The 19,751-nt window shown below is 50.7% G+C and overlaps 1 protein-coding gene across 4 annotated transcripts in view; it reads left to right on the plus strand.

The window, feature by feature from the left end:
* Positions 1-7,205: 7,205 nt before the first annotated feature.
* The window catches only part of RYR1 (ryanodine receptor 1), a 116,732-nt gene continuing 104,186 nt past the window's right edge, over positions 7,206-19,751 (plus strand). For 2 of the 4 annotated variants that reach the window (XM_057533766.1, XM_057533767.1), the window contains exons 1-11: positions 7,206-7,387; positions 12,109-12,228; positions 13,340-13,444; positions 14,492-14,566; positions 14,656-14,734; positions 15,073-15,185; positions 15,499-15,592; positions 16,766-16,859; positions 17,012-17,086; positions 17,594-17,750; positions 17,892-18,056. In XM_057533766.1, coding sequence (XP_057389749.1) covers positions 7,340-7,387; positions 12,109-12,228; positions 13,340-13,444; positions 14,492-14,566; positions 14,656-14,734; positions 15,073-15,185; positions 15,499-15,592; positions 16,766-16,859; positions 17,012-17,086; positions 17,594-17,750; positions 17,892-18,056 — 1,125 coding nt within the window. In that variant the 5' untranslated portion in view covers positions 7,206-7,339. Of the gene's footprint in view, positions 7,388-12,108; positions 12,229-13,339; positions 13,445-14,491; positions 14,567-14,655; positions 14,735-15,072; positions 15,186-15,498; positions 15,593-16,765; positions 16,860-17,011; positions 17,087-17,593; positions 17,751-17,891; positions 18,057-19,751 lie in introns of those variants that run through there. The other 2 variants (XM_057533764.1, XM_057533765.1) reach the window with 1 other exon arrangement.

Genomic DNA, 19,751 nt, shown 5'->3' on the forward strand with positions numbered 1-19,751 from the left:
GTTTCCGGTGCTGCCGGCCCCCACCCCCAATCACCCAGCGGGCTCTCTCTATCTCCCGCATCTTTCAGTCTCCAGACCCGTGATTCTCTGTTCTGTCACTGTCAAGCTTCAATAAGAGCAGTTTTTAAAAAAAAGTATGCCTAATATGACACATTTATGTAAACACACTCAAAAGAAAAGTCTATATTTCTATGAGGACATAGTCATGTATAATAATGCACAGCAGTTTGATTGGAAAGTCACAAGACAATATTTTGTATATTTCTTCTTATGTTTCTTTTATTTCTAGCTTAGTTTTAATAATACCATTTATACCCCAGAAAACATTTTCACTTTATTCCTTTTATTGTAAGAAAACCTTATGTAGCACCTACTGTATACCACACACTGTTCTAAGGGCTCTTAATATATTAACTCATTTAATTCTCACACAAACTTTTTTTTTTTGGCTGTGTTGGGGTCTTCATTGCTGCGCATGGGCTTTCTCTAGTTGCGGCGAGAGGGGGCTACTCTTCGTTGCGGTGTGCGGGCTTCTCATTGTGCTGGCTTCTCTTGTTGCGGAGCACGGGCTCTAGGAGCGTGGGCTTCAGTAGCTGTGGCACGCGGGCTCAGTAGTTGTAGCTTGTGGGCTCTAGAGCGCAGGATCAGTAGTTGTGGCGCACGGGCTTAGTTGCTCCGCGGCATGTGGGATCTTCCTGGACCAGGGATTGAACCTGTGTCCCCTGCATTGGCAGGCGGATTCTTAACCACTGTGCCACCAGGGAAGTCCTCACATAATCTTAAAGACTCTTATCTTAGTATAAAAACATTGCAGATGGAAGTTAACCCTTGGGGAGCCCCCTCCCCATCCCACTGTCCCTGTTAGGCAGGGGTGACCAATATCATACATGGTTGGGTTTCATCTGATCTGTTGGCTGTGCTTTTAAGTACATAGACACATGCTCATAGAAATACAGACTTCTGAGTATGCATGCTTGTTTTTGCTTACCTAAATGTGTCATGCTTGACATATTTTTTTGACACATTTTTAAATTGAAGTACAAAAAGGAGTCAAATCATAAGTGTTTAGGTTGTTGAATGGTGACAAACCGAATATGCCCCTGTGACATTCACACAAATCAAGAAATAGAACGTTTCCATTCCCCATAAGCCCCCTTGTGTTCCTTCCCAGTGCTATCTCCCAGAAGTTACCAGTAACCTGATTTCTAACAGAGTAGTTTTGCCTGGTTTTGAGCTGTATATAAATGGAAACAACTATCTGTCTGGCTTCTTTTTTTTTTTTTTTTTTAATTATTAGCACCTTTTTAATTATTATTTATTTATTTATTTTTATTTATTTATTTGGCTGTGTTGGGTCTTCGTTTCTGTGCGAGGGCTTCCTCTAGTTGCGGCAAGCGGGGGCCACTCTTCATCGCGGTGCACGGGCCTCTCACTATTGTGGCCTCTCTTGTTGTGGAGCACAGGCTCCAGACGCGCAGGCTCAGCAGTTGTGGCACATGGGCCTAGTTGCTCCGCGGCATGTGGGATCTTCCCAGACCAGGGCTCGAACCCGTGTCCCCTGCATTAGCAGGCAGATTCTCAACCACTGCGCCACCAGGGAAGCCCTGGCTTCTTTTTTTAAAAAAAATAAAATTGTTTATTTAGGCTGCTCCAGGTCTTAGTTGCGGTGTGCGGGATCTTTAGCGGTGGCATGCAGGATCGTTTATTGCAGTATGCAAACTCTTAGTTGCGACATGCATGTGGGATCTAGTTGCCTGACCAGGGATCGAACCCAGGCCCCCTGCACTGGAAGTGGGGAGTCTTAGCCACTGGACCACCAGGGAAGTCCCTGGCTTCTTTCATTCAACATCATGTCTTTGTGATTCTTCCATGTTATATTTAGCTGTAGCTCATTCCTTTGGTTGTTGTATAGTCTTCCATCATGTGATTAGTCCATGATTTATTGATTGATTTTCCTGTGATGGACATTTGAGTTGTTTCCAGTTTGGGGCTGCTGTGAATAATGCTGCTGCTGTCATTCTAGCCCCTGACTTTTGGTGAACATTGCGGTGTGCAGTTCTGTAGGGTAGACACCCAGGAGTGGATTAATGGTCACAATATTTAGTATGATTCTGCCAAACCTAGTAAGTGAGTCCATTCAACCAAAGCTCTTTTAGAAGTCTGTTTTTGCACTGAAAGAAGTCACCATGGATTTTTTTTTTTAGGCCAGAACATTTAGACAAGCACAGAGCCCATTCTCTTTAGCTTTTCCATTCCACGCCATGCCGTATGGTTGCAGACCCTCTCCATGTTTTCCTCCACCTGCCTTTTCTCTTCTCTCTCCTTTGATCTCAAGAGTGCTCTCCGTGATGTGCTGTCTGTCTGACTCTCAGCCTATCTCCTCGGCACCTGCTTTACATGAGGTGACGTAACAGCCCTGGCTGAGCCCAGTTTATAGTGGGAGAGTGTCTCCAGGCCCCCAGGACTCAGAGAAGCCTCAGAGAGGGAGACAGGCAAAGGTCCCTGGCACTGGTATAAACGTGTGCCGCCCTCATGGCTCTCGGGGATGGTTAATACCAACAATAACACCAACAACCGCAAAGGAAAAGACTGCTGAAGCAAACCACAGGAACTCATGAGGCAGAAACAGGATGCATTTGATAACATCCAAATAAAGATTTCTTTTAATGAGCACACCATGGAACAAATATCAGATGACAGAGAGGAAAAACAGTATTTAAAATGTGTAAAATCGGGACTTCCCTGGCAGTCCAGTGGTTAAGACTCCGAGCTTCCACTGCAGGGGGCGTGGGTTTGAGCCCTGGTCAGGGAACTAAGATCCTGCATGACTCGTGGTGTGGCCAAAAAAAAAAAAGAGAAAGTTTAAAATCAAGGAGAGATTAACAACTAGAATGGAAAAGGGACAGCTACAAGTCAGCAAGAGAAAAAGACAGCCGTTCTGATAGAAAAATGGGCAAAGAGGATGAGGGTGAGGAGGAGACCCCAAAACTCTCTTGACAGGCACCTGAGAAGGTGCTAGAAATTATTGGTAGGAGATCAGGGAAGTGCAAATTGAAATGACAGTGAGTCATCCTATTGGTCTGGCAAAAATTACAAGTTGGAAAAATGCCAAGTGGAGGTTGGGGCCTTGGGGACAGAGGAACCCTTATGTACTGATGGGGGACAGCCCTTCCTGAGGACCGCTTGGCGCTGCAGTCAAATTAAATGTGTGCATGGAGCTGTGACCCCATGGTTAGCTCCTGGGTGTGCATACCGAGACCTTCTCCCTCAGTTCCACGCGGGGACATATACAAGGACGTTCACTGCAATGTTATTTTGGGGGAGGTGGGGGCAACCTGGGAGGGGGAATAAACTGAAGGGGACAGTCACCAGGGAGGCCTGCAAAACCCCCGCGGCCACAGACCAGGTGTCCACAGAGCAACATGGGTAGGTCCTAAAACACATAATGATGACTGACAGAAAAAGGAAACGCTATTAATATCTTATGATGTAATGCACAATGACACAGAATAATTTTGTGTTATACATACAACTCTGAGGGAAAACTTCATATTTAATATACAAGTGTGCATTATATAGTGTATGACAGATAAACATATCATTGTGTTACATAATTATATTAGCCTAAATATCTAATTATATAATTACACATTATATAATCTAATAATATGGTACAAACGTATGTGCCATTACAGTTGTATCAATAAATCAATATTTAACTATGTAACACATAACAATCTATTATACCTTAACATTTTATGTATAATTTTATTGAACTGCAAGATATTGTTTTGTATAACTTATTAGATACCATTACATGTTAATAATTTTTTTTGGGCCACACCGCTCGGCCTGTGGGAATTTAGCTCCCCAACCATGGATCAAACCCATGCCCCCTGCAGTGGAAGCGTGGAATTCTAACCACTGGAAAACCAGGGAAGTCCCAATAATAATTTTAATAGATCCCTGTATCAATCAGTTACCATGTGGTAGGCGCTAATCGGTTTCCTCATGGAATCTTCTCCACAACCCCAAGAGGTGGGGACTATCCTAAATTAGTCTAGTTGACAGATGAGGAAACTGAGGCCTAGAGGCATGAAGCTACCTGCCCGGCAGGAGGTCCAGGTGTGTGTGGCATCCTGTGTTGGGCCTCTAGTCCCCAGAGCTGCCAGTTTTAGGGAACTGCAGAGGCCCTTGGCCCCAGCTCCCCAGATCCCAAGCTTCTTCCAGCCCCGCCTCCCCCCAGGTGACCAGGAACAGGAAGGAGCTGATTGCCCCTCTCAGTGCTCCCTTACTTACAAAGCCCAGGGTGCTCATCTGCATAAGGGTGGCCCAGCTAGTGGCCCTCATTGGCTCAGGCAGCCCCTGGGGAGACAGAGGATTAGAATTCTGGGGGGGTGTAGCCTAGCCCTGGTGAAGTGGCTTTTTGTTGTAACTGGGAGATTTTATGCAAATATAGAGACAGTATGGTGGAATGGTTAAGAACCCTGGCTCTGTGTTCAAATCCCTGGCTCAGCCTCTGTGTGACCTTGGGCAAGTTACTTCACCTCTCTGTGCTCAGCTTTCCTCATCTGGAAAACGGGCACCATACAAGTACTGACTTCACAAGATTACTGTGAGAACTACAGTCATCCCTCAGCATCCACAGGGGTTTGGTTCCAGGACCCCCTTGGATACCAAAATCTGTGGATGCTCAAGTCCCTTATATAAAATGGTGTAGTATTTGCATAAACCTACGCACATCCTCTGGTAAAATTTACATCATCTTTAGATTACTTATAATACCTATTACAATGTAAATGCTATGGAAATAGTTGTACACACAATGTAAATGCTATGGAAATAGTTGTACACACATGTAAATGCTATGGAAATAGTTGTACACACAATGCAAATGCTATGGAAATAGTTGCGGGCCTGCGGCAAATTCAAGTTTTGCTTTTTGGAAATTTCTGGAATTAAAAAAAATTTTGTTTTTGATCTGCAAATGGGAAACCCACAGGTATTGGTGGGGGGGGCGGCTGTACCTCGTTTATTCAGGTCGTGTCCTTAAAACCATACGTGGCAAGGACCACACATTTTTATTTCCTCCTCTAAACAATGTAAATAATAGCAGGATTGTTGTGAGATCTAATGAGATGCAGTGAAAAGGTCATAGCCCAGGGCCTGAAATGTGACAGGCACACAAAAGACTGTAGATAGTAGATACTATGCCTATTACTCCTGCCTCATAAGTTTTTATAATAATGATGATGATGACGAAGACCATGATGTTGCTAGCAGCACTTACTTAACATTTTCTATGTATAGGTAGTTTTTTAAAAATTATTAATTAATTAATTAATTAATTAATTTTGGGCTGCGTTGGGCCTTTGTTACTCCACGCAGACTTTCTCTAGTTTCGGGGAGCGGGGTCTACTTCTTGTTGCGGAGCGCGGGCTTCTCATTGCGGTGGCTTCTCTTGTTGCGGAGCACGGGCTCTAGAGCGCAGACTCAGTTGTTATGGCTCACGGGCTTAGTTGCTCCGTGACATGTGGTATCTTCCCAGACCAGGGCTCGAACCCGTGTACCCTGCATTGGCAGGCGGATTCTTAACCACTGCGCCACCAGGGAAGCCCTGTATAGGTAGTTTTTAAATACAATTTTTAAAGGTTACTTTTCATTTACAGTTGTTACAAAATATTGGCTATATTCTCCGTGTTGTACGATATGTCCTTGAGCCTATCTTACTCCCAGTAGTTTGTACCTCCCACTCCCCCTCCCCTTTATGGCTCCTTCCCCGCCCCCCGCCGCCCCCACTGGTAACCACTAATTTGTTCTCTATATCTGTGAAATCTGCTTCTTTTCTGTTATATTCACTAGTTTGTTGTATTTCTTAGATTCCACATGTAAGTGATATCATACAGTATTTGTCTTTCTCTGTCTGATTTATTTCACTCAGCATAATGCCCTGCAAGTCCATCCATGTTGCTGCAAAGGGCAAAATTTCGTTCTTTTTTTATGAGTAGTATTCCATTGTATATATATACCACATCTTCTTTATACATTCATCTGTTGATGGATATTTAGGATGCTTCCATCTCTTGGCAATTGTAAATAATGCTGCTATGAATATTGGGTGCATGTATCTATTTGATTTAGTGTTTTGGGTTTGTTTTTTTTTTTTTCGGATACATACCCAGGAGTGGAATTGCTGGGTCATGTGGTAGTTCTATTTTTAGTTTTTTTGAGAAACTTGCATACTGTTTTCCACAGTGGCTGCATCTGTATTGGTACAGTTTTAAGTGCTGCAAATGATCTAATTTAATCCTTGCAGCAGCCCTGTGAGGTAGGTACTATTAATATCCTTCTTACCAGTTGAGGAAACTGAGGCACAGAGAGGCGAAGTGACTTGTTCAAGGTCACACAGAGGAGTGGCAAGACAGGGATTTGGATCCAGTCTGTCTCAGAGTCCATATTTTTTTTTTTTTTTTTTTTAGATTTCTGGCTTTTTTTATTCCAAGTGTGATGAGAAGCCTTTGGAAGGTTTTTTGTTTTTTTTGTTTGTTTGTTTGTTTTTCTTTTAAATTTTTATTCATTCATTTATTTTTGGCTGTGCTGGGTCTCTGCTTCTGTGCGAGGGCCTTCCCCAGTTGCGGCAAGTGGGGTCCACCCTTCATCGCGGTGCGCGGGCCTCTCACCATCGCGGCCTCTCTTGTTGCAGAGCACAGGCTCCAGACGCGCAAGCTCAGTAATTGTGGCTCACAGGCCTAGTCGCTCCGCGGCATGTGGGATCCTCCCAGACCAGGGCTCGAACCCGTGCCCCCTGCACTGGCAGGCAGACTCTCAACCATTGCGCCACCAGGGAAACCCCCAGAGTCCATCTTTTCAATCACTGTGTATGGTGCTTCTTAAAGCCAGGAGACCTAGTGCGCATCCCCTCTGCTGTATGACATCAAGCAGGGGCTTCCCCATTCAGAGCCTCAGTTTGCTCTCTGTGAAATAGAATGATGGCACCTTCCTTATCACGAAGGGGGAGAGAGGGTAGCAGCCTTAAAGACACTCCCCCAAGCCCCCCCCACCCCAAGCGCACCTTTGGCCAAGGTTTGGGGTTTGTAGGCGGCGCTCCGTCAAAGGGGCGAGGCCTTGGCCGTCCTGCTCCAATGGGGACCCGGGGGCGGGGACCTCCTCCCAGCTCTGTCCAGCACGCGAGTCCTCCAAGCAGTTCCATCTGCGCCGCGGGTGCCTCTGGCGTCCGCAGAGGTCTCCGACCCCAACTCACCCACAGCCCACCCGTCCAGCCTTCGGCCCCCTCCTCTTAGTCACCGACCTCAGCCCCAGCACCTCTGGCCTCGACATCATGGGTGACGGAGGAGAGGGCGAGGATGAGGTCCAGTTTCTGCGGACGGTGCGTATCTCTGTGTTGGAGTCTCTGGGACTATCTCTCTGGTCTGAGTGTCTCTCTGTCTCCGATGTTTTTGTCCTGGTTGCTGGTGGTCTCTGAGACTCTGGGGTCTCTCCTCTGTCCCTTTGGGTGACTGTCACTCCGTCTTTCTCCGTTTTTGTCTCTCTTAGTCTCCCCCATCTTTCTCGTCAGAGAATTAGCAGAATCTGGGACTACAGGATGGGGAGGAGGATCCTCCCTCCTCCACCCTCTCTTCTGACACTAGCGATTTGTCCCAGAGAAGGGGGCCGCTGGGAGAGCACCCCCTCCCACCACTCTGGAAGCAGGCACTTGGGGAAGGTGGTTCTAATTCCTGAGCTTAATTTAGCTGTCCCCCTCCCCCACCCCCCACTTAGCCCTAATTCTCTTTTTGCTCCAGACTCTGACCTATTTAAATTCTTGGGAAGAGGGCTGTGGTGGGCTGAAGGACACAACTCCTTTGAACTCCCAGCCCTTGAGGGTCTCCTGAGGGTCCCCCTGTTTCTGGGTCTTCTTTCTTCCCCCACTTGGTTTTGGGGAGGAGGGTCAGATATGGCTGCTAATGATCTCTGGCTGGTGTCTCTCCCTATCTGTCTCTTTGGGTTGTCTGTGTCTCTGTCTCTTTCCATCTCTGTCTCCCTGTCTCTGTGTCTGGCTTTGTTCTTCGGCTTCAGGCCCTCTGTGTTTCTCACTGTGTCTTCAACTCTGTCTCTCTCTGCATCTCTGACCCTCGGCTGGTGGGGGGCAGGGATGGGAATTGGAACAACAGGTGTCCCTCCCAGAATAGTCCGCTTTTCTGGGGCCTGGGCAGGGAACAGGGAGAGGATGGGGGGAGGGGCTGCCCATCTCGAAGTCCTTCCCACTTTTCCCTCCCAGTGGTTCTACCGGGTGTGGGGCTGTGAATATGGGAGGGGATATTCTCTCTTCCGGGCCAGGTCCTGCTGATCCTGCGCTAGCCCCTCCCCACCCCCTCCAGGCCCTGGGAAATGCTGACACAGCATTCCGGCCCCAGAATAGGACCCTGGTGAGCCGGCTCTGGTTTCCTGGGAGGGAGGAATGAACAGCTGGGGCTGGTAGTGAAGGATAGGGACAGCTGGACATTCGGCCATGGGAGGAGGCCTAGCTTCACCCTAGACTCTTGCACTGGCTCCAGTCCCTTCGCAGACACCATGGGTTGGGCTCTCTCCTCCTCCCCAGCCCTAATAAGACCGTGGCCATGGCCTTGAGCCCCTGAGCCGCCACTCTACGTCAGGCCCCATGCCCAGGGCCTCAGCCTCCTGAGGCATCTAATTATATCCTCACTGCCCTATCTTCTGAGGTAGGGCCCTATCTTTATCTCCCTGGGAGTTTTGAAGGAAACTGAGGCCTGAGTGGGAGTCAATGACCAAGGTTAAGGCCAGGAAGTGTCATCTCTGGATGCCCCTGGGGGCCAGCCCTCCTGCTTTCATAAGAGGAAAACTGGGCTCAGACTTGCCTGGCTAGCCAGTGCTGGATTCTAGAGGTCTGGCCTTGGCATCTCTTGGCCCCAGACTGGGTCCATTTTCCTGAACTTTACTGAGGTTGTGTGGTGGTTTTCTCAAACTTTTTGGATCTCATCCCACTGGTAAGAAATATATTTTATATTGCAACCCAGTACATGCACATATTCACATACGTTATAAAAAGTCAACTTTATTCAGCTATAATTGACATGCAATAAATTGTACCCCTTTTAGGTGTTACAGCTGACAAGCTGTACACACCCATGTAACCACTATCATAATCAATAGAACATTTCCTTTACCCCAGAAAGTTCCCTTTGGCTCTTTGCAGTAATCACCCTGCCCATCTGCTTTATGTCAACATAGATTCCATAAGTCACTAACTAGTGTTTCATATAAAATATATGCTCATTTGTCTTGCTTCTTTTGCACACTGTAACATTTTTGACATTAATCCATGTAGTGTGTATTAAGAATTCATTTCTTTTTGTTGCTAAGTAGTATTCCATTGTGTGAATATGCTACAATTTTTTTATCAGTTCATCTGCTGATGGACATTTGGGTTGCCTCCAATTCATGCTATTATGCTCAAATTAGGTGCATTCGCACACAACTATTTTTAACTGAAACAAGTTTCATAAAATGTAGGTAGCCCTTAGAACACAAGGGGCATGCTGCTATTTTCTGTTCTTGCTCTACTTTTATTTCACTTTTTAAGCATGATGGGCATGGCCCCCAAGTTCATTTCATTTCCTTTTGATGGGTGGCAACATCCAGCCCTGCCCAGGCTGGGGTTCCTCAAAGCATGGCCCATGTCAAAACCTCCTGGGGGCTGGTTAATGGTCCAGATTCCCTGCTGACCCCAGATCTACTGAATCAGGCTCTTGGTGTTGAGGGGGGAGACTGGGGCAGCAAGGAAGTTGCATTTTTAACCAGGCTACCCCCCTTCATTCTGATGCAGGAGAAAGTTAGAGAATCATTGGTGTAGGGATTAGGCTCCCTGTCCCTAGTTTATATCTTGGTTTTGCCATTTGCCTGCTTCCTAACTTTGGGCAAGTGATTTTTATTTTTCTCTCTGAGCCTCAATTTCCCAATCTGGAAAATGGGGACAAAAATATGTACCATAAGGATTCAGTGGGTCCATGCAAATATCTCTCTGAGCTCGTCTCCTCCCACTTTCTGCCTTGCTCCTGATGGCAGCAGCGCCAGGCTGTCTCCCTTGCTTTTTCTGAATACCCATGGCCCCAGGCCTTTGCACAGGCCAACTCCTCTTCCGGGAACTTTCTTCCTCCAGAGATGATCAAGCCTGATTCCTTCTTGTTATTCAGACAAGGCTCAGCTCAAATGTCACCTCCTTGGAGAGGCTGTCACTTCACCCCCCTCACTGATGTCATCTCTACCCCAAAAGCCACTCTCTTATATCACCCTGGGTTATTTTTTCCATAACGCTTATCACTGAAATTAACATTATAAACTGATTCACCTGTTCATTGCATTTCCCCCCACAAGGATGTCAGCTCCACAAGGACAGGGAATTTGTCTGCTTTATTCGCTGCTCTATATCCAGTGCCTAGATCAGTGCCTGGCACATGGCAGATGCTTAATCAGTGTCTATTAGATGAATGTAAAGCCCTGAGCATGAGGTCTAGCAGAGAGTATGTACTTAATAAATGCAAGCTGTATGATCCCTGTGAATACACGGCATATGCCAAGATGTCGGGGTTGGGGGTAATAGGACAGAGCAGTCCTGGGGCCTCTGGCCAACAGGATGAATCTCTCTCCCTCCTCCCAGGCTGACAGAAAGAATGAGGGCTGCCCGTGTGGGGTGAAGCCCAGGATTTGCTGGAAGGGCTGGAGTCTGTGTGACTTCAGGCAGAACGCCTAGCCTCCTTGAACCTGTTTCCTTTGCTGTAAAATGGAATAATCACTGTCTTAAGTGTGGTTAAACACTGTGTCTCCATCTGTTTTTTTCCCCATCAATTTTGATTGAAACCTCTATCAGTAAAAATGTTGAGCACGCCCCCACATACATTTATATTAGTTATGAATGTAATATGGGCTATTCTACTAACATATCAAGAGGTGGTCTAACATTCTAAAAGTGGCATATTGGGACTTGCCTGGTGGTCCAGTGTTTAGGACTCCACACTTCCACTGCAGGGGGTGCGGGTTCGATCCCTGGTCGGGAAACTAAGACCCCACAAGGGAAACTAAGATCCCACAAGCTGCGCCGGCTGTGTGATCTCAGGCAAATCACTTCACCTCTCTAGGCCTCTGTTTCCACAGGTTCACATACTAGGACTTACCTCAGAAGGTTGTTTATTTTACTTAAAATTTTAATTTATACCCTCGAGATTATTTCAAACTTAGAGAAAAGTTGCAAGGTTAGCTCAGAGAACTCCCATGTGGCCTTCAGTCATTTCCCCCAAATGTTAGGATGTAGCATGTCTGCTTTATCATTCCCTCCATCTCTCCCTCCCTCTCTCTCCCTATTTTTTTCCTAAGCTGTTTGAGAGTAAGCTGTGGACATGATACCCTTAACCCCTAAATCCTTCAGTGTCTGTTTCCTAAAAAAACAAGGGATTCTCTCACAAAACCACAGCACAGTTATCAAAATCAGGAGATTTCGTATGGCTATGATACCATCATCTAATTCACAGTCTGTTTCACCTTTCACCACTTGTCTCTATACCATCTTTTATGGCATTTCCCCTCCATCCAGGATCCAGTCCAGACTCTGACACTGCATTCAGGAGTCATTAGACAGCACTCCTTAAATGATAGCTACTATTAAAATAACACACAAAAGAATAATTAGATAAGGCTGAACTTAAAAGCCATTTAACTTGAGGCGCTCATATCTCCCACCCTCCAGTGACTCACCTTGTGGACCCCCACCTGGGAGTCCTCTGGAGTCAGTTGGACTGGGGTTCAGATCCCAGCTGCTTCTCTTATCAGCCGTGTGGCCTTGGACAAGCCACGTCCCCTCACTGAGCCTCGGTTTCCCCATTTGAACGTGGGGATGCCACTGGCTTGGATCTCATGGGGGTGTTAGAAGCATGTACAGTGCTCAACACGGGCCCCTACTTGATAAATGGCGAGGGTGGCTATTGTTAGTCACATCTTTTTCACGAGGAGAAGGGCCAGGTGGGTGGCCCATGGTACAGTGTCTGCGGGATGCGGGTGGGATGCGGGCGCCCACCCTGACCCTCTGCCCGTCCCCAGGACGACGAGATGGTCCTGCAGTGCAGTGCCATGGTGCTCAAGGAGCAGCTCAAGCTCTGCCTGGCCGCCGAGGGCTTTGGCAACCGCCTCTGCTTCCTGGAGCCCACCAGCAATGCCCAGGTCTGTGCAGGACGGAAGGAAGAGGGGGTCTGAGGGGCAGAGAGCCTGGGGCCCAAAGAAGAGGGGCCTGGGAGTCTGGAGAGGGGATGCTGACAGGAGGGGGAGTAGGGAGGGGGCCTAAGAGGGAAAGGGGGCTGGAGGTCTGAGGAGGGGAGCTGGGGTCCTGGGGGAAGAGGGAGGGGGGCTAAGGAGATAGAAGGTCTTGAGTTCGAAGAAGAGGGGATCTGAAGGGGGTGCTGATAGGAGAGAAAATGGGAGGGGGCTTACAAGGGAAAGGGGCAGGGGTCTGAGGTGGGTGGAGGTGGAGGTCTGAGGAGGGAGGGGCAGGGGGTCTTAGGAGGCAGGGGTCTGAGGGGGCAGAGGGTCTTCAATCCAAAGCAGAACAGCCTGGAGGGTCAGGGGTGCCAGCAGGGGGCTGACTGGGGAGGGGGTCGGAGGCTGAGAGGTGGAGGGAGCCTGGGGTCTGAGCCTGAGGTGAACTCAGGGTCTGAGGGAGGAGGTGACCTGGGGGGATGCGGTGGAGGCTGGGAGAGGGAGAAGACCTGGAGTTTGATGGGGGAAGAGGCCAGGGGCCTGAGGTGGGCAGAGAGTCTTGGGTCCAAGGGGGAGGGTGCCTAAGTGCTTGAGGTGCCTGGGTGGGAGACTGAGGTGGGAGGTGTGAGGTGGGACCTTGCCCCTGGGACTTTGAAGCAGTGTTCACAGGTGTCTGAGGGAGAGGGCAGGAGCTGGGACTGTCTGCTTGTGACAGCGGGAGCTGGGGCTTCCTTTGGGGTTGGAGAGACTTGGGTTTTCTGCCGGGAGGGCAAGGAGGAGGCTCCCGGAGCTGGATGGGTGGAATGTGTCTGACAGGGGCTGAGGCTTCCTATGGGATTAGGTGTGGTGTGGAAACTTCTTTGAGGTTCGGGTGGGGTAGAGGGAGGAGGCAGAGGTGTTTTCTGGGATGTTGGTGCGAATTCAGGATGTTTGAAGCGGGAGGCAGAGGGCAGGGCTTCTTGGAGGGTTGGGGTCGGGTCTGGGTCTCTAAGGGGTGTAGGTATTTAGACTAGGGGCAGGGCGTGCACCAGCGCTCTGGAGCCTTCAGGTCCCCCATTCACATCTCCCCACCCCCCAGAATGTGCCCCCCGATCTGGCCATCTGTTGCTTCGTCCTGGAGCAGTCCCTGTCCGTCCGAGCCCTGCAGGAGATGCTGGCCAACACCGTGGAGGCCGGCGTGGAGGTGAGGCTCCCACCCAGGTGGGATGGGTGGCAGGGACGGGTGGGAGGACCTGGGGGTCATTTACCATATGTTCTTCTTCCTCTCTCTGCCCTGCCCCCCAACAGGCCCTCAATTTGGATAAGTGGGTAGGTCTGGCCTTGGGTGTCATCTGTCCTTGCCACCTCTCCTGACCCCAAGTGGGCCTGTTGGGTCCACATCCTGCACACAGGGGCTGGGGAGTCTTCCCCACCCCGGTTGTCAGGGTCTGTGGAACCCAGAACAGGCCAGGCAGGCAGGAAGGAAGGGGGTGGGGGCTTTTGAGCCCCTGTTCTCCCACCTGCTCCTTTCTCCTCTTTTCCATCCTTTCCTCCAACCCTCCTAGCTCTTCTCCGCATGGGACCTCTCCCCTCACCACCTCCCTCCATCCCAAGTGTGAGTCCCCTCCGGTCCAGGAGTGGGTCCGCCATGTGATCACGTGGCCCCATCACATGGTCCCCTCAGAGCATGGGCACGTGAGAGCTGGGATGGGGGGCATGATGCCGTCGAGTGCTGGGTGTACCCACCCACTCCCAAGAGGTGCTGAGTCTCCTTGGGCCCGGGGGTGTGTGGCAGCACAGGGCAGGTCCCTGCGGGTGATGCTCCAATGTTTAACAACTGGTAGGACAGTACCGGTGTACAGCTGTGCTATGACAGGTGAGAGCAGAGGGGGCTGAAGTCCGTGGAACACGAGATACGAGGGCTTCCCTGAGTGACCCCAGGTATCTGAACCTCTGGAAGAGGGGTTCAGCCCCCTGAGTGACTTTGGGGCCTAGTTAACAGGTTGAAGGAGGACAGAGTGGGCTTTGGGGAACAGAAAACACCCCATCCACAGGCTTCTCAGAGACACAGACCTTGCTTTCCCTGGAAGCAGGGCAACTGAGGCAGAGACTCTGCTGTGGGTCTGAGCTGAGGCTTCTTCGCATCCAGGCCTGAGCATGGTGTCTTCTGGGAAGTGTATTCCCACCTGAGATAGGCCAGATGTTTCAGGGGGGTCTATTCTCACTCTGTGTCCTCCCCTGCCCCCTGCAGTCATCCCAAGGTGGGGGACACAGGACACTCCTGTATGGCCATGCCATCCTGCTCCGGCACTCGCACAGCGGCATGGTAAGTGCGTCCGGGAGGGGCCAGGGGCGGGGGCGGGGGCCAGGGAGTGCAATGCCCGCCAGGTGGCTGACTCCCCCCTACAACCCTAGTACCTGAGCTGCCTCACCACCTCCCGCTCCATGACTGACAAGCTGGCCTTCGACGTGGGACTGCAGGAGGATGCAATAGGTGCAGGGGCTGGAGGGAGGGGGTACGATGGGGACGCCGCAGGCAGGGAGTTGGGATGCAGAAGGTCTGCAGAACCCCGGGAGCGGGCATGGGGATGTTCCAGGGTCAAAGGTGGGGGGCTTTGGGGCTGAGAGTCTGGGGGTGTGGATGAACACATTCTGGACAGAGAGACTCGGGCAAGCAGGCAGAGAGTCTGAGGACAGGAACGGGGGACTGTGAGGCGGAGAGTTGGGGGCAGTAAGAGGAGAGCTTGGGACGGAGGGCTTGGGAGGCTCCGTGGCTGGGAATGCTTTGGGGAAGAGCGTTCTGGGCAGCCCTCACCCCGCCCCCACCCACAGGAGAGGCCTGTTGGTGGACGACACACCCAGCCTCCAAGCAGAGGTCAGAAGGAGAGAAGGTCCGAGTTGGGGATGACCTCATCCTCGTCAGCGTCTCCTCTGAGCGCTACCTGGTGAGTAGCACCTCCCTCACCACAGCTCCTACTGCCCCCGGGGCTGGGGGCACACGGGATCCACCCCGTCTCCTCCTCATTGCTTTGCCTGGTCTCTGGCCCCAATGTCCTGACTCCCAATTTCCAGTTTCCATCCAATTTCTGGTTTCTGACGCCCCATTTCCTGACTTGATCTCGGTTTCTTGATCTGTGACCTCTAATTTTTGGCCTCCTGTCTGCCGGTGTCCTGGCTTCCACCCTTGGCTTCTGACTCACTCTGGAACTATTGCTCATCCCCCATTATCTCTGACCACCACATCCTGGTTGCCCCCAGCACCTGTCGACGGCCAGTGGGGAGCTCCAGGTTGACGCCTCCTTCATGCAGACACTGTGGAACATGAACCCCATCTGCTCCGGCTGCGAAGAGGGTGAGGACCCCAGGCCTCTGACCCCTAACCTAAGACCCCCAAAACAGACCTTCAACATTGCCCCTCAGACCCCAAACCAAGATCTCCAAATTATGAACCTCACACTTAGATCTCTAACTGACCGCCAATCTGGAACCCTAGAGCTCAGACCTCGAAAGCTAAAACTCAGTATCAGACTCCTAATTCAGACCCCAAAGCTCACATGCCAAACTCAGGTCCTGGAGGTCAGACCCCTAAACTCAGACCCAAAGCTTAGAACATCGAATTTGTAGCTTATCCCTCAGACCCCAAGCCTCAGATGACAAGCACATGTGACCTCAGCCCCCCAAAACCAGCCCCCCAAATTCAAACTCAGATCCCCAAACTAAGAACACTAATTCAGACCCCAAACCTCAGCCAATCAACTTCACACCTCCAACTTTAACCTCAAATCTCCAAAATCATCTCCCAGTTTTCAGACCCCCATGCTGAGACCCTAAAGCATGAACCCAAAACTTTGAACCCAATTCTCACACCCCAAACCTCAGAGCCCTAAGCCAGACCCAAGCTGAGACTCAAGCCACAGATCTCGAAACTCAGGCCTTAATCTCAGACCCTGAAACTCAGACCCACCAACTTCTAACTACAAAGCTCACATCTCCCCAGACTCAGACCCCAGAGCTAACCCTTCCAAACCTCAGACCTCAAACCTCAGATACCAGCCTCAGACCTCCAAAATAACACTCAAAATTCAGACCCTGACTTCAGACCCAACCATCCTACCTCTAAACCCAGACCCCCATATCAAGCCCTGGAACTCAAACCTCAGAATCAGGGAACATTAGACCCAAATCTCTAATGACATTCTCTGAACCCAACCTCGAAAATCCAGACAGAGACCTTTCAACCCCAGACCCACAAACCTCCCAACCTCAGCCCTGCACACCCAGACCCCCAACATTAGATCCCCAACCTCAGACCCCAAATCTCATGCCCCTACTTCAGGCCTCAATCTGAGCCCAAATCTCAGACTACCACTTTGTACCCTGAAACTCAGATCTCCATCTGCAGATCCCCAAACCCAGCCCCCAGCTTCCCACAGGGCAGAAGCAGGGCCTGCAAACTCCACTATGGCTCCCAGGCCTTTCTGGGGCTCCAGCTTCCCGATGACCACTTTCCTTTGCTCCTGTCCAGGCTACGTGACCGGGGGCCACGTGCTCCGCCTCTTTCATGGACACATGGATGAATGTCTGACCATTTCCCCTGCTGACAGTGATGACCAGCGCAGGTCTGGGCTTGGGGAAAAGAGGGTCTGGTGTCTTCGGGCCAGAAGGGGGATGGCAAAGGTTGGCTAGGGGGGCCTGGAACCCTAGGATTAGGGATCAGATTCTGGGGGGCTGGAGCCTGAACTCTTGACCTCACTCTCTTCCATGTACCCAGACTTGTCTACTATGAGGGGGGATCTGTGTGCACCCATGCCCGCTCACTCTGGAGACTGGAGCCACTGAGAATCAGGTAGGGGTCAGGGGCAGAGGAGGCAGGCTGGGGGAGGGGCTAGGGGTTCCTGGGGGCCCTGGGAGGAGAAGAGTGTCTTGAAGGAAGAACTGAGGAAGAGACTGGAGGGTTTTGAGGGAAAATCTGGGGAGCCTAAGAGAGCAATGAAGGTCCTCAGGGTCCTAGAATCCTGGAGGAAAAAGAGGTCTTGGGGGTAGTGGAGGTTCCTGAGGGAGAGATCAGGGTCTCGAGTGAAATTGTGGGGAAAGGAGGGGAGAAAATGACAGATCTGGGAAAACTGGAGACACTGAAATCATCTGGGCAGCCCTGAGGAAGTGGTGAGGGCCTGAGAGAAGATTGGGGTTCTTAAAGGAAGGCTGGGGGTCCTAAGAAGGATTTGAGGGCTCCAAGGAAGATGTGGGCACCCTGGAACAGGGCTGAGGGCTTGAGGAGGTTTCAACCAAGACTATGGTGTCCATGGGAGAACTGGGGGGCCTCTGACCTCACCCTCGTCCTCACCCTCTGCAGCTGGAGTGGGAGCCACCTGCGCTGGGGCCAGCCACTCCGCATCCGGCATGTCACCACCGGGCGGTACTTGGCACTCATTGAGGACCAGGGCCTAGTGGTGGTTGACGCCAGCAAGGCCCACACCAAGGCCACTTCCTTCTGCTTCCGAATCTCCAAGGTCGGTGGGGTCAGGATACCCTCCCTCAGCTGGAGCCCCAAATCCCGCCCCAGCCCCCCACCACTCTGCAGTATCTTGGGGGGGGCTCCCCCATTAAATGCATAAGCAGAGGAGGCTGACCTCTGTCCCCTGCCCCTGTAGGAGAAGCTGGATACGGCCCCCAAGCGGGATGTGGAGGGCATGGGCCCCCCTGAAATCAAATACGGGGAGTCACTGTGCTTTGTGCAGCACGTGGCCTCAGGCCTGTGGCTCACCTATGCTGCCTCGGACCCCAAGGCCCTGCGGCTCGGCGTGCTCAAGAAGAAGGTGGGCACCTGGCAGAGGGAAGGGGTGGGGTACAGGCTGGGGCAGGAAGGGGACTGGGGGTGATGATGCTTGAGCCTTTAGGAGTTTGAGGATGGGATTGAGAGAAAGACAAAGACTGAGAGAGAAACTGAGATTGAGAGAGACAGGAAAAAAGAAAGAATACATATATGAAGAGAGAGAGAGAAGTATAGACAGACCTGGAGACAGACAAATAGAGAAAGATAGAGACAGAGAGACAGAAATAAGAAAGACAGAGGTGGAGAGAAAAAGATGAATAATAACAGACTGAGAATAACATTCAACCAATTATTGAGTACCCCAAACCAATTATTGAGTACCCCAGTTGTTGTGGATGTATGTGTGGACAAATAGGTGAGCTTTACAACCTGTTCCCTGCCTTCCCTGTGCTCAGACACTGTGACTAAACCCTCTCTAATGAAGTACACAGTTTTACAACCAAACAGTGGGAAAGCTACTTTTGACAGAGGGAACAGCATGTGCAAAGGCCCTGAAGTTGGGATGAGGTTGGTCTGTTGCAATCACTGAAAGGAGATCTAGTTTGGCTGGAGGAGAGTGAGCGAGGGGTGAGTCGTGGGAGATGAGGACAGAGAGGGGATGGGAAGAGATCAGGTGGAGCCTTGTGGGCCACTGGGGAGGGTCCTGGCTTTTACTCTGGATGAGATGCCGCCACAAGATAGTCTTGAGCAGACCAGGGCACGGGGTTGGGGGGGGGACCTGATTCAGGTTCACAGGGTTCTTGAGCTGCTCATGGGAACAGACTATGGGGGTGGGCAGAGCTGGAGAAGGAAGACCAGGGCAGGTCTGCACTGGTGCAGGGGGAGGATGACAGTGGACAGCAGCAGGGTGGGGACTGTGGAGTGAGGAAAGGGGGCAGAGTCTGGTTGTATTCTGAGGGCAGAGCCAACAGGATTTTCTGACAGATTGGATATCAGGGTGAGAGGGAGAGGGATTGAGGATGAGACCATGATTTTTGTCCTTTTTTGCCCTGAGCAGCTGGAAGGAGGAAAGTGCCATTAACTGAGTCAGGGACAGCCAAGTATCAGCTCAGGAGGACGGGCCCAATGCCTAGAACAGAGCCACTCAATAGACTTGCTGAGTGAATCAGTGAGAAGACTAGGGCGGCACCTGTTTGTGAAAAATGAGGCTGAAGTTGGATACAAGAGCAGAGGATGTAGAGACGGGCCTGGGCCAGAGAGGGCAATGTGGGAGTCGTCAGCAGGTGGATGGTATTTACAGCCGCTGGACTGGATGGGGTCCTGGGGAGGTCAGCTCAGGGGAAAGCCGGCAGCCATGATGGTCTCACCTCCCAGAAAGGTGTTCGGGCGTTCTGTCTGGGACATGTTAAGTTTGGGGTGCCATTAGAGCTTTCTGGTGGGGGGATGTAAGTCAGTAGTAGATACAAATGGAGAGGGTCTGGCCTGGAGACAGACAAGATAGAGAGAGACAGAGAGGGAGAGACAGGGAGAATCAAAGAGGGACAGAGAAAGAGAGAAAGAAAGACAGAGGTAGAGAGAGAGATGGACATAGAGACAGAGAGGGAGAGACAGGGAGAAAGAGACAGAGCATGGGATAGGCATGAGAGAGACAAAGACAGACAGACAGAAACAAAGAGGACAGAGACAGAGAGTGAGAGAAGAGACCTAGAGGGGGGGAAAAGAGAGGGGTTGAGAATGA

The sequence above is a fragment of the Balaenoptera acutorostrata genome, chromosome 19, assembly GCF_949987535.1.
Source record: "Balaenoptera acutorostrata chromosome 19, mBalAcu1.1, whole genome shotgun sequence".
Lineage (NCBI taxonomy): Eukaryota > Metazoa > Chordata > Mammalia > Artiodactyla > Balaenopteridae > Balaenoptera > Balaenoptera acutorostrata.